This window comes from Babylonia areolata, chromosome 3 (assembly GCF_041734735.1).
Source record: "Babylonia areolata isolate BAREFJ2019XMU chromosome 3, ASM4173473v1, whole genome shotgun sequence".
NCBI classification, from domain to species: domain Eukaryota; kingdom Metazoa; phylum Mollusca; class Gastropoda; order Neogastropoda; family Buccinidae; genus Babylonia; species Babylonia areolata.
In genome coordinates, this window is record NC_134878.1 from 5,530,791 (window position 1) to 5,546,167 (window position 15,377).

The window sequence follows — 15,377 nt, forward strand, 5'->3', positions numbered from 1 at the left end:
GTAGCAGAATTACAGTTAATGAAAATTCAGTTCCACCTGCTGAATCTTGTTCTCTGATCTGAAAAAATATAAAAATTTTAAAAAAACGTCTGGTTTTGGGGGCAAGTATAGAATAGATCCTGTGTCCCTTCATCTGTCACGCACTTCCTTTATTATCCATACATATTTTTTTTTAGTGTTTTGTCAGCTTGCCACCCTTGCAATCGCCTTCTGGTTGAATTCCAATACACGAAAATAACTCGATCTGGCGCAAATGAAATCATATTGTTTATAGCTTGTCCAGCCGACTGCTAAGACCATAATTATACCAAGGCTGTCGGGTTGGATTGGCAGCGAATTGGTGAGTTGTTAAACCATGTGTGACTGGCTCCAGGATAAAGTTTCAGCTTTTAATTAAATCTTGATGTTCAGAACCAGTACAAGAAGTGGTTAGTTTTCCATCATTAGCTTGACGACGTAGACTTCGCGCTAATTTGAACCCACAGTGGCCCGCCCCCCACCCACCCCCACGCCATCCCCTCTCCCATCCCCCCACCCACCCCTCACCTTTCTCTCTCTTTCATTCTCACAGTGGAGTCCGCACGTGTTGTTAATGAAGTAATTTAGTGCAACATATAATAATCCAGTGCTCCTCGTAATCTGTATTATAATGCTTTGTTCAGTTGCCACGTCAGCCATGCCCGTAACTGAGTTTGGAGTGGTACTTTATGAGTCTACCCAGGGTATTCCTTTTTAAAAAAAAAAGATCCTTTGCCTTGAAGGAGAATATTTTCCGTCATCACAGTGAACTGTCGCTGAATGTATGCCCATCAGACAGCAAGAAAGTGACATGTTTGCCACATCCCGTATTCATAGTCCGGACAGACGACACATGATCTCCACAGTCAAATCTTGTTCTTGGAGCTGGTACCAGACAGACAGACGCCCCCAAAGTTTATAATAAAACGCTTTGAGGATTACTTGATGTCGATGCCAGCCTGCCGGAGCCACCCATTTCACAGCCGAGCTGAATCAGTGTGGATACTCTTCGTGCTGTTGGTTTGCAGTGCCTGACGTTTCACTGTCCACAGAGGATAAAGTGCTGATGGACTGTGCTGGATCAGAAGCACCTGACCCCGCAATTAAGGGGATGATAATTTACTGACCCAACAGAAGTAGTTCTCCCAGTCTTTGAGGTGGCGGCTGCCTGTGCGCATCAAGTTTTGTTCAAAGCCTCTCATCTACACGATCTTCTTCGGCTGCTGCGGACATCCACAGAGAAAGAGGAGAGGGATCGCTAATCACACACAAGTAACACCATATTCAGCTAGTCGGTGGATTTCTTTTTGATTTACTTTTTTTTTTTTTTTTTTTTTTTTTAATCTATGGAGCCTCCTCCTCTTGACGAACACTTTGGCAGTCACTGTCATGCCGATGTCTATTTCTGCTTCTGCAATTTCGACTCCGACAGAATCGACGTTGTCGAGTTTTCGGCTTTCGTTTTGCCTGTCCCTTTTCGCCCCTGTCTTGGTTTGTTCGTTTGTTTTTCTTGGTTTGGTGTCTGCGCCGGTTCTTCTTCTGCTTCTGCTTCTTCTTTTTGCCCCGTTTCCGCTTCCGGCCTCGTTTTCGTTTGTGCTTCCTGAGTCTGTTTCTGTGTCTTTTGTGACGAGTACAGTCCTCATCTGAAACAAGAAAAAGATATGTGTAAGTTAATATTACAGCTGCCATGTTCTGGACACGTAAAAAAAAAGTCATGACAAGTAAACTGCAATTTCAATAAACTTCATACGTCTGTCAGCTCAGTCTTTATCAATCTCTCCGTTTATATATTTATCCATCCGTCCGTTCGTCTGTCCTTGTGTCCATCAGTCTGTATATCTGTCCCTCCGTTGTTCTGCATGAACAGCATAGTTATACTGGGCTTCTTATCAAGCAGCTATAAACTGATTTGTAAAAGCGTTTACAGGAAAACGGAGAATGTAGCTATTTTCTCTAAGCTATCTCGGAAAGGTCTTCTTTTGTAGTATTGGGTTACACACACAAAAATTTCAAGAATTAAAACCACCATCTATACATGGCCTTTTTAGGCAGTCACAAACAAGGGGCCATAACAGGCATGGGGATTTATATTCGGTAGAGTAAAGATATATAAAAGTAAAATTTTAATTCCCGTCTAAAATCACTCACACTGGACCATACCATCATAACAAAGCAAACCAAGAACGGGCAATCAGATCTGCAGCCACAGATGACTTTGATTAAATAACTGATTATAAATAAACAAAGCGGAAGAGAGAGAAAGATATCATTCATCAGGCAATAGCCCACATAAAGAGTCAAACAAACATTATGCTATGTCGAGTTTGTTAAAAACAAAAACATACATATAGAGAGAGATATATAGATAGATTGATGTAGATATAGAGAGATATATATTGCACCACGTGAAACAGCATCTCCAACACGATATTTTTTCGAGGTTGCAGTTTCTCTGAATTTGATTACATTATCTTGGAAAATAAACAAGTTCCACTCATCACTTTGACGTTTGGAAGACAAAAAATAACCTGAAATGTACAAGATTGCCATGAAGTTTTAGTTGGGTTTTTTTTTTTTTTTTATAATCAGAGTATTATATTGCCTTTATTCAAAATCAGATAAACTCACAGGCACACACACACACACACACACACACACACACACACACACACACACACACACACAGAGGGAGAGAGAGAGGGAGGGAGAGATATGTAAAACAAAAAGACACTGAGCCAACCAAGGAACGGAAAAAACATTTTTTAACTGACAATCATGTGGGCTGAGTAATGGAACTGGAGGCCTTCCATCACTGAGCGCGCGTGGACAGCCTTGAAAGAACGTGCTGTGATTGTCATCAGCAGTAGACTGGAGTTTTATCGAGTTCATTTAGCGACTTATTCACTTACTAAGGCACTTAACCTTAAGGTGAGGTTGTTCAGATATCCAGGAATTGTCAGTCTGTACGAATCACTCTCACTTTAGCAACTCACTCACTTCGTCCAATCAAAAACGGTTTGCGTCAGAACCATTCTCACTCTCACTTCAGTCAACCACTCACTTCGTCCAATCAAAAACGAAGGTTTGCGTCAGAACCATTGGTTACCTCGATCGAAGACGAAACGAGGTGTCAATCACTTACCGCTGCACCATCGATTGGCCAATCGGCATCGTCGGGAACGGCTGGGTGAGGGACAGGGCTGACCATTGGGGGAGGGCGTCTGGAGGGTGTGGCGTGTCCTGCTTTGCCGACCCCACTTGTAGCCGCATGTCTGACCGTTTCGGGTGCACGATGACCACTCCGACCATGGTCCGAGTATACAGTCCACTGAACAACAACCACCCATGTATAGTTATAAATACACACACACACACACACATATATATATATATATATATATATATATATAAAGAGAGAGAGAGAGAGAGAGAGAGAGAGATGTGTGTGTATGGGGGGTGGGGGGGACAGAGACAGAGAGAGAGATGCATGTGATACATCTATAAACATGTACCATTCCAAGGCCCACACACAGTAACAACGCATATGTCGGCGTCTCCATACCCGCCCACGAAAAATAATATGTCAGCCTTTTTTTTTCGTTTTGTTTTTAATTATATGGCTTTGATTGCATGGGTTTTTTTAATCGTATGTTGTTCCATGTGCTTGTGTGTTGGGAGAGATAAGACAAGACTACTCCGTTTGGGGCCGGTATCCACCATATACATTCCACAGTGCAACTAGCCTGGTTGATATTTTCGTGTAGCGAACGTGGAAATTTGTCTATAATCGTTTTCCTTTTAGAGTGTTGCATAAAAGTCAGTCACATGTACTGTACTGCGCTAAACGCTTTCTGACGAGTTGCATTCCGCGCTTGCGTAACCTCTCTCACACGCCCTCACCATGCGACTCTTCGTAAAGCGCTCTCTCACGGGCAGAAGTGTGAATGATAATTATCACAAATCAAAATTTAATTATGTTCCACCCCCCCACCCCCCTGCCCCCAAACAGTGGTAAACTTTATATCAGTTTGGTCAGTATTGTTTATTCTATTTCATCGTGGAAAAAGAACGGTTCTGTTGCACGCATTTGGACCATTATTTTTTTTGTATCGGCCGTAGGACGATACCGTCTGTCACCCTGACCTGGCTGACCAGAAACTGACCTCGCTGTCTGCAGTCCCTGGAGAAGTTGGCGAAGTATAGCCCCTCAGGGCACTCCTCCACGCACTGCCCCTGATAGGCCACCAGGGGGCGCTCGCAGCGCGTGCAGTAGTGACGGCTGAAGCACGCCTGGCAGTGCTCCGTCTGGCACCCTGCACGGTATGGTATGATAGGATAGATTATATTATGTCATATTATATCATATCGCCATGTTGATATTCTACATTATGTTTATTTGTTCGCATTCTCCTTCATAATTGCCCCAAGCTTAGAATGACTATCTGAATCGAGCCCCCCACACACTTTTTTGTTTGTTTTGTAATCACTGCCTTCCCTTTCGTCTCCCTCTGTTAAAAAATTAACACTTCCTTGAAAGATTGTTTTAGCAAGACCATTGTCCCCCTCTCCCCTCCCCTCCCCGCCCCCAACCCAAAAACCACTCCACCAACAGGGACAGTCAAAAACCCCAGACCCTTCCTTCAGCTGGATCGTGACCTACTTACGGTTGCACGTGCTGTAGAACTGGTGACGCACGCCGTAGTAGCCGAGCGGGCAGGAGGGCGTGCACAGGCCGATCTGACGCATGTCCTGCCGGTACAGGAACATGAAGTAGCGGGATTCGCACGTGACGCACCCGTTGACTGGCGAGCAGCTCGTGCAGCCCCGCGGGCACACAGGGTACCTCCCGATGATGGCTGTCATGACACGTTCATAATAGTAGTAATAATAACCATCGTTGATCTTATTGCGTGTTTTTCGACGTATATGTATTATACTAAGATGATTTCGATGATTATCTCACATACAGAATCCACACACTCACATCAGAGCAAACTTAATCACAGACAACTGAAAACACATGCATAATGTTAAAATATTCACTGAAATTGTCCATGAAAACTGAATATTCAGACAAAGAACTTAGTGTATTCGGAAGAATACTACTTTGAATACATTTAGATGTACTTACATATATTAATTGAAAACTGACATGTTATACAGAAGAAAAAAAAGCGAAAGAAAACAGAAGAAAAAAAAAAGGTTTTTGTTTTTTTTGGCCAATGAAGGCGTGTGAAAGCACACACACACACACACACACACACACACACACACAAAACACACACACACACACACACACACACACAAAAACACACAAAAAAACACACCAAGTTCTGGTGCTCCATGACCTGCATGCAACTGAGGCCACAAAAAAAGAAAAAAAAGATTGATTCTAAGTTTGGTACACATGATTGTATGATTTATGATATGATATTATATATCATATGATATTGTACGGATTCCTTCCATATTATTGTCTTCTTTTTTTTTTCTTTTTTTTTTTGTCTTTTTTTTAACAAGCCCGAAATCCGTAAATGAAAAGTTGTATTTATTCCATAAATGCTACTGATTACTATGACATATAGTTATTATGGAGTGCCAAGTATTGGTTTGATTATTTCCATGTTGTTTAGTTGATTGTGTAATTTATATACAAAATAAAACGGTGGTCGACCCAAGAAAGTCCGGGTAAAAAAAAAGAAAAAAAAGTAATAATAACCATCATCATCATCATCATCATCTTAATAAGACAGATAGATAGATATCAGTATCAGTAGCTCAAGGAGGCGTCACTGCGTTCGGTCACCACATCTGCCAAGCAGATGCCTGACCAGCAGCGTAACCCAACGCGCTTAGTCAGGCCTTGAGAAAAAATAAAATAAAATAACAAAAAATAATAAACAAATAAATAAAATAAAAAAATAATAGATAAATACATTAAAAAAAAAATACTACTACTAATAAATAATAATATTTATAAGGCGCAAAATCTTGAAGAAGTCAATTCTAAGCGCACACACACAGACACACATACACACACACACACACACACACACACACACACACACACACACACACACACACAAGAAAAAAAAAGATAGATATTGAAGAATACGAAGAAAGAGAACGTGCAACGGAAATCAACAGCGCCGATGATAACAGCAGTGTCATTACAACACTACTATTGTAATAATAACACCAAAGACATATAGGCCTGCAGTGAATGGTCTGTCATTATATTATGCATGGCCTACGAAGAAACGATATCGATCTCTTCAATCCGTACTCAACCCGGCTCGACAGAAAAGCTAGAGCATGGGTGAAATCGATGCATGTATCTCAACACCTAAACACACACACACACACACACACACACACACACAAACACCCCGCCCCCTCACACCCACCCCCCGCCCCTCTCTCTCTGTGTCCTGTCTCTCTTCCAGTCTATCGATATATCTATATGGTGATTGACGTGGAAATTGAGTGGCTACCGCACTCTTTATCCTGTCATCGACAGGGATTCGAAGGCTGTCAACTAATGCATGGGAGTTGTCAATAGCATTCCGCAGTGTCTGCTGCCCCAAGGGTATGGGTCGAGGTGATTGTCAAAAGAAAAAAAAAATTGAAAAATATAATTGACTTAAAGAAAAGGAAGAAGGAGAAGTATTGTGTCGGTGACTCTCTCTCTGTCTCTGTCTCTGTCTCTGTCTCTCTCTTCTCCGTCTAGAGTCTGATTGTAAACTATTAGCATAAAAACCATTAGGAGGAAAGCGAACAAGAGAAAGAGACAGAAGAATAAGAAGAAGAGAAGAGGGAGAGAGAGAGACAGAGAGAGAGAGAGGAGGGGGGGGGAGAAAATAAAAAAAATAAAACGTTTTTAACAAAAGACAGGTACGGATCTTCATACATTACCCATAATGAAGTGATCGCAAATGCATTTTGAGCTGCCGGGACCTTTTGTCATGTAAACTAAATCCCTTTTCTTCCCTCCAGAATGACCTGAAGGATTATTCTGGGGCGGCCCCAAGGGGACTCAGGCCCGCCCGTGTCTCTGTCTCTGTCTCTCTCTGTCTCTCCTCCCGGTAATAGAGTGTGGTGGTATTGTGACGTAGCTTGCGTGCCTTTGCGTCTTTACTCTGACGTCATTAAGTCTTTTGTCTACGTCATCCACAGAGTGGTTCTGTTAAGAATACGGTCTGTCGTCGCGTGCATGTTGCTCTAATAGTAGCAAGTCTTTTGAGTGATGGGGAGGTCAACACTGAATGAAATAAAAACCAACACAAAACAACAACAAAGTTTCTATTTATTGACGCCAGTATGCAAGTGATACGTATGCACACGCGCGCGCACGCACGCACGCACGCACGCACACACACACACACACACACACACACGCACGCACACACGGATCGGGGGGGAAGGGGGGTGGGAGTGGCCAGCGAGAGAGAGAGTGAGAGAGAGAAAGAACTCAGAACTGGAAACCTTCGCTCACCTGCTAATATTTTTTATTGTGATAGTTTTTGGATCAGACACAAGACAAGTGAAGAGACAGGCACGCAGAGAGAGAAAAGGAGAGACTCCTTGTGTGTGTGTGTGTGTGTGTGTGTGTGTGTGTGTGTGTGTGTGTGTGTGTGTGCGTGCGCGCGCGCGCGCGCGTCTGTGATCTTCGGCGGTAATAAAACAGCATGTAAACATCCGTTATTCAGTCAAGTGTGTATTAAAGTAAGCAGGCAGAAGTTGTCTTTGGTTCTTTGCTGTCCATATCCTTGTCCCCATTGTGTTTTTTAGCACGTGTACGAATATCATTATACCTATCATGAAATGATACTACTAATAATAACTATAATATAATAAGATCAGCAATGAAGCACACACACACACACACACACACACACACACACACACACACTTTGTCGTTCGCTGAGAGAATAAAATTATAAACTTTACTTCGCCGTAATCGTGTCGACAGAAAGACTGAAATACCGCTGCAAAGAAAATAGGCGACTACACTTGTAATTTTCCTGTCGAAAATAAATGAATAAAGTTTGTTTGGTTTCTTCAAGGGGTGGATTTGATGTGTTTACTTTTCAAGGTTCCGAACTTTGCTCATAAAAAATAAATAATTAATTAATAATTGATTAATAACAATAACGAATAAATAAATAAATAAATAACAATAATAAATAAATAAAAAGATAATTAAGAAAAATAAGATAAATAAAACGACACAAAATGAGAATATGACCCTTGGGTTAGACGGGCGCAATAGCCGAGTGGTGAAAGCGTTTGACTGTCAATCTGAGGGTTCGAATCACGGTGACGGCGCCTGGTGGGTAAAGGGTGGAGATTTTTACGATCTCCCAGGTCAACATATGTGCAGAGCTGCTAATGCCTGAACCCCCTTCGTGTGTATATGCAAGCAGAAGATCAAATACGCAATCCATGTAATCCATGTCAGCGTTCGGTGGGTTATGGAAACAAGAACATACCCAGCATGCACACCTCCGAAAACGGAGTATGGCTGCCTACATGGCGGGGTAAAAACGGTCATGCACGTAAAAGCCCACTCGTGTGCATACGAGTGAACGCAGAAGAAGAAGAAGAGGAGCCTCGGGGTTTCTAGTCAGTGAATTTCCTTTTGTTTTGCTTTTCTTCTTGTTTTTTTGTTTTCTGTTGTTATGTTCTCTTTGTATTCCGGATATTGTTTCCAAACAGAATGAAAGGCGTAAGACGCATTTTACGTCCACTGTTGACGTCAATTGGGGGGGGTGGGTGGGGTGGAGGGATGGGAAGGAGGAGGTGGGTGGGAGGGTGGGGGATTGCAACAATGCCTGTAAGGTTACAGGTGTGTGCGTCAGTGTGTACACACACACACACACACATACACACTCTCTCTCTCTCTCTAATTATAGTTTGTGCGATGCGCTATGAAGAAAATATGCGTGCGCCCACACACACACACACACACACACACACACACACACGCACGAAGCTCATAAGCACACACACACACACACACACACACACACACAAGAACAACAACATCAAAGAGAACGATGAGACAAAGGGTTTCACATAACATGGCTCAACTTTCATATCATCCCAAAGCGCTCTGAATCATAACTCCAGACGAGGGCCCTATATTTCTGCAGGTGTGGCCACAAGGCAAAAGGGAAGGGGTGGGGTGGGGGAGAGAGGGGGGTGGGGGGCTCAGGGGGGGAGGGGAAAGAACGGGGGAGGAGACGGGAGCGGACGAGAGGGGGTAATGGAAGGAAGAGGGGGAGGAGGAAGGAAGGACGGCAACAACTACGGGGGGAAAAAAAGAAAAAATAAGAGGCCATTAACTTTTTTTTTTTTTTTTTTTTTTTTTTTTTTTTAAGCAGCAGCTCTTGAAGGGACACAACTCGGTAGGGTACCTGGGTTGTCGTTCTTTCATGGTGACGGGGGGCCCCGTGGTGACGAAAGGAAGGGGGGGGGGGGGGGGGGGATAAGGTGTGTGCGAGAAGGCCAGTGGCGGGGGAGGGGGGTGAGGGTTAGGGGTGATGGAAGGAAAGGAGGGGGATGAAGGAGGTGGTGGAGGTAAAAGGAGTCTCCTCTCCCCCTCCTCTTCTTCCCTCTCCCTACCTCCACCCCCTACCCCCATCCCCCGCTCCATTCGTAATGGGGGCTTTCAGTTATTAAGCTCTGTGCAGTATCGTCACTGTCTGTCGTTCTGTAATAGAAAACCTTTTCTATTGGAATAGATCTTTTCTGTATGGTGTGGGGAACAATATAAAGAAGAAAAAGTAAGGATGAATCACTTTTGTATTTGACCTGATTGTTGATGTCATGTATATGCTTTGGGACGTGTGTGTGTGTGTGTGTGTGTGTGTGTGTGTGTGTGTGTGTGTGTGTGTGTGTGACACTGGACACTGGACTTATTTATTATCATTGCCAAGAAAGGTCTTTTGACAAGGGGGCAACAGCATAAGCTCATGCATGAGGCAGCGGTTATATTTGTCATCATTTATCCCTTGAGTTCGATCCCACTGCGTTCGATTGTATGCTCGCGTGCGCGCGCGCGCACGCACACACACACACACACGCCCACAAGTGCACACTCACACACTAACAAAACACACGCACACAAACATTCAATTTGACAGACACAGACACAGAGACAGACACACAGAGACAGACAGACAGACAGACAGACAGACAGACACACACACACACACACACAGACACACACACACACACACACACACACAAACACACACACATACATACACACACACACACACAAACACACACACACACATACACACACACACACACACACACACACACACACACACACACACACACACACACACACACACAAGTGCACACTCACACACTGACAAAACACACGCACACAAACATTCACTTTGACAGACACACAGACACAGACACACACACACACACACACACACACACACACACACACACACACACACACACACACAGAATTGCGCCCACGGAGTGTGAAAAAGAGCAAGCAAGTGAATGGAGACTTCAGACAGAAACTGACCAATAAGACGGTCGATAAACTCTGTATGCAGGCTTTCGGTCTTTTATATTTGTCTTCAGACTAACCGACTCGTCCCCCACCCCATCCCCACCCCACCCCCTCCTTGCTTCTCGTCCCTCTCATCTACTCAACCCGACCCTCCTCCCACACACACATACACAGACACTCGAACACTTTTACCACTTCCTCACCCCCCTCATACACACAATGAAACCTACCACACACACACACACACATTCACATTCAGTCACCACAAAGACCGAATCCGTCCATTAAAACTGACGGTGCGAGACCCCCACCCCATAAAAAGCCCCCGGGTCATTGTTAGAATCCCCAACAATAACGCAATCAATCGTCAATAAACTCACACACAATCACTCCTCTTGCTCAGTCCCCACTCAAAATCGTTTTCCATGAGGGTTTAAAGTAGTCACAAAACGAAAAGTGCCGACGAAAGAGAGAGAGAGAGAGAGAGAGAGAGAGAGAGAGAGATTGTCCAAGGATTGATTCCGTCCATTCCATATGGACGCCTTCCAGTCGACATTGTTTTGTTGTATAGTTGTTGGTGGTTGTTGTTTCGTTTTGGGTTGGGTTTCTTTTTGTTTGTTTGTTGTTGTTGTAGTTGTGTTTTTTTTGTTTTGTGTGTGTGTGTGTGTGTGTGTGTGTGTGTGTGTGTGAGAGAGAGAGAGAGAGAGAGAGAGAGAGAGAGAGAGAGAGAGAGAGAGAATCAGGGACAGTCATAAAGACTAGCTTTTCAAAGAGACATACTGAGAGAGAATGAGAAGGACATACAGACCGACCGACCGACAGATGGACAGCCGGACGGACAGGTAGAAAGACAGTACGGAGTGGTGGTCGGACTTAGGTGGGCTCATTATCAGGAATTTATTTATTTATTTAATTATTTATTCATTTACTTGATTATTTATTTGTCTATTTGTTTGTTTGTTTACTTTTCAGTACGTCCATGCCTGTGAAGGGATACTAATTAATGCAGCAGCTAATGGAACATAAATGAAATACTGTCACAGTCACTGTCGTGTGGCTGGTATCCCACACAGTGTTATGTAAGTTGAGAGGGAGGGGGGGGGGGGGGGGGGTGATTGGTGAGTTGGGGCGTGGAGGTGGGGGTGGGGAACCGGGTAGGAGGATGGAATCAAAGATGAATATTAATTTAGACAGTCCTGTTGTGAGCTTCTCTTTTACGAAGTCCTTTAAGTAATTTCCTGTAACTGTATTTAGAGGGGTTTTTTTTTTCTTCCAAATTTCACCCACATTTTTACCCTCATTTGCCCAGTTTCCCCCATCCCTCCATTCATCCACATCTCCCACCCCTTCTAACCGATAATACTCAGATGTATTCATAAATACTTTAACAAAATGTCTTCAATCACCGATATGTGTGACGGGACATTAAACAAAAATTCCTCCTCCTGTTGTGAGCTTTCAGTGAAAATAGAGGGTGTGTGTGGGGTGTGGGGGGTTCGGGGTGGGGATGGGGGGGTAGGGGGGTGGGGGCGGCGGGAGGTAGGGGGTGGGGGGGGAGGGGGGGTTGATGGCAGAAAAGATTGTGTTCACGGCCACAGTGTCGTCAGTCTTCTTCTTTTTCTTCCACTTGACGACCAACATCAGTATGCTGATGAAAAACGAGAACCGGATTATCGTTGATGAACAAAATATGATGGTTTCTGTATTGTCCATCTCTCTCTCTCTCTCTCTCTCTCTCTCTCTCTCTGTGTGTGTGTGTGTGTGTGTGTGTGTGTGTGTGTGTGTGTGTGTGTGTGTGTGTGTGTGTGCATTGGTAGTTTATTTTCAGGTTTGGGACGTATTAGATACTGATTCGAATCCAGTTAGAATTGTTCATGGTAATGCTGGTTTTATACATGAAAAAAAAAAAGAATCAAAAGGTCACGCACACAGGCACGCACGCAACCTTCCCCCCTTTCCCGCCCCCCACCCCCCGACCCCCGCCCGCCCCCCACATGTCTAGAGACAGAGTGTTGTTTTACAATGCAGTTCACTGAACTCTGAACTGCCCATGCCAGCGATCGAAGCGTTTGTTGCACGTGAAACACACAAAATACAAAACTTGTCACTGGCTGTTCCCCGCTTTGACCTGCAGAATATGTGAACATTTGCAGCGTGTGAGCTTTGAGCGCTGGATAGAAGGCAGGCCCGGTTGTTGTCAACAAGAAGTATTTCCTCCTCCTCTTATTTTTTCGTCACACGACCAAAGCTTGCTGTTGAATCCGTTGTGGTGCATTCCATGCTGTTTTTAGTGTGTGTTTTTTTTTCAGATTCATTTGTTATCTGTTCTTTATCAACTGAAAGCTGACATGGATAACACTGAGGAACTTTACCCTGCGAATGTGATATTCTGCAAGCGTCTACTGACGACACACGAAGGGAGTTCAAGCTTCAGTTTCAGTTTCAGTAGCTCAAGGAGGCGTCACTGCGTTCGGACAAATCCATATGCGCTACACCACATCTGCCAAGCACATGTCTGACCAGCAGCGTAACCCAACGCGCTTAGTGAGGCCTTGAGTGAAAAAAAAAGAAAAAGAAGGTGAATAAATAATAGATAAGCTTACACAAATAAATAAATCAATCCAAGCACGAACACATTATGTGGTAGATAGGAAATTGTTCCACTCTTCACCCACCACGGAGTTGCGCCCGAAAACTGAGGATCCGAACTAAAAAACACTCGTGTGAGAATCCAGCGCTCTGCCACCGTGACACATTTTCAGACAAACTGACACGTATTTCTAGGAGGAGAAACATTTGGAGTTATTTACTCTGTGACAAGAAATGAATGGACAACACACTTCTTATACGCTAGAGTGTTGAGAGCCGGCGAACCTGTGTCATGGAACAGGTAGGCTGTGTGAAAATAGTTTGTGGTTCGTTTCTTTGTGTGTGTGTTGAGGGGGGAGGGGGGGGGGGCATGGAATGGAGGGTAATTTTAGAATCCAGAACTGAGTGTTTTTATCATTTTAAACTCTGGAATTATACGAAACAATTCGTGCATTTTGCATTGCAGGCATATGAGAAATGAAGTTGAACTTTGTGAAAAAAAAAAAAAAAAAAAAAAAAGTTATTATGCGACCCATATCGTAAACACGAATCGACACTTGTCATCTCGAGCCGCCATGTTTTTTGTTTTCCTTTGCTGCATAGTTTGCGGGGCCAAAAACGGATGAGAACCGCTCTCTGATTGGCTGAATGCCCGCGTGGCAATATCCACATTTCGTCCCGTGTTCTTTCAATTTTTTTCGTTCCGAAGACGGAAAAATTGTAAATTTGTTTAAATAACATCGTAATATATACTCTACATTTCTTCTCCTGTCAAGAGACGTAAATGTCAGTCAAAGAGTGAAGAGAAGAAATGTAGAGTGTATATTACGATGTTATTAACAAATCTACAACTTTCCTGCCTTGTAGAAGGAAAAGAACAGGGGAAGAAATGTGGTTATTGCCCATTTGTGGACATGCACGAGTACTGATTGCAGTTCGCGCTTGACCGGAGACAGACAGACAGACAGACAACGCTTGGTCTCTAGGCTCTGTGCATCTGTCTGTCTTCCTGTCCCCCCTGCCCCCCACTCGATCTCTCTCTCTCTCTCTCTCTCTCTCTCTGTCTCTCTGTGTCTCTCTCTGTCTCAGTTACACAGACGGACAACCCTCTGAACATCACACACACACACACACACACACACAATCAAGGCATTCACAATACCATGGACTCAGTCACACACACACACACACACACACTCACATGGCATGTATAGATAGGTGTACATACATGTATGTATCTACAAAGCAGGCCTGCCTTCAGTAAACACAGGGGGACGTGACGCCCAAGTCACACAGTGGTGATGAACACTTGGCCTACATCAACACTGGACCGGGGGTGGTGAAGGGGATTGGGGGTGAGGGGGCGGCAGGGGACTGGGGGTGGAGGTTCGGATATAAATATAGCATGTACATTTAGTCGAGTCGTTTGTGTGTGTGTGTGTGTGTGTGTGTGTGTGTGTGCAAATTGTTGTGTGTGCGCGTATTTGTTCAGTTATTTTATGGGTAATCGCTTTTGGGGCGCACACACACACACTGAAGTCTTGTCCGGCAGATCGAACAAACACAATACGTTTGTCCCCCCAAAAGTGAAGGGAACGGTCGTAAATGAACCCGGAAAACAAACAAAAAACGAGCAAAACGAAAAAAAAAAAAAAGGAAGAAAAAAAAAAAAAAAAAAAGAAGAGAAAAACTCAAATGTACACAAACACAAACCCAGTCTCTCTTTTTCTATCTCTCTCTGGCCCTCCCTCCCTCCCTCTCTCTCTATGGGTGTCTGTCTGTCTGTCTCTCTCTCTCTCCCTTAATTTTATTTTAATAATGTGTGAGTGTGTGTGTGTGTGTGCGTGCTTGATTTTATTTTGTATTGTGTAGTATAGACCCTATTCAGGGCGGGGACTGGATGTAAAAAACAACACAACAGTGCTTATCTATTATCCACAAAATAAAGAATTTTGTCTTGTCTTGCTCCCTCTCCCTCTCTCTCTCTGTTTGTGCCTCTCTCTCTTTCTTACATCTCCTCCCTTTTTTTCTTCTCCCTTCTCCTCCCCTCTCACTCCTGCTCTCCCCTCGTCCCTGTCGTGATCCCGGAGCCTCCATAGTGATCAGAAATCAACGGGCTGGAGCCTCCATAGTGGTCAGACATCAAGAGGCTGGAGCCTCCATAGTGATCAGATATCAACAGGCTGGAGCCTCCATAGTGATCAGACATCAACAGGCTGGAGCCTCC

General features: G+C 44.0%; 1 protein-coding gene across 1 annotated transcript in view; it reads right to left on the bottom strand.

The window, feature by feature from the left end:
- Positions 1–633: 633 nt before the first annotated feature.
- Positions 634–15,377, bottom strand: part of LOC143280420 (R-spondin-2-like) — a 27,204-nt gene continuing 12,460 nt past the window's right edge. The window contains exons 2-5 of the mRNA XM_076585056.1: positions 4,683–4,874; positions 4,182–4,331; positions 3,161–3,346; positions 634–1,661 (exon numbers count right to left, since the gene is read on the bottom strand). Of these exons, the coding sequence (XP_076441171.1) occupies positions 1,363–1,661; positions 3,161–3,346; positions 4,182–4,331; positions 4,683–4,874 (827 nt within the window). The 3' untranslated portion in view covers positions 634–1,362. The remainder of the gene's footprint in view (positions 1,662–3,160; positions 3,347–4,181; positions 4,332–4,682; positions 4,875–15,377) is intronic.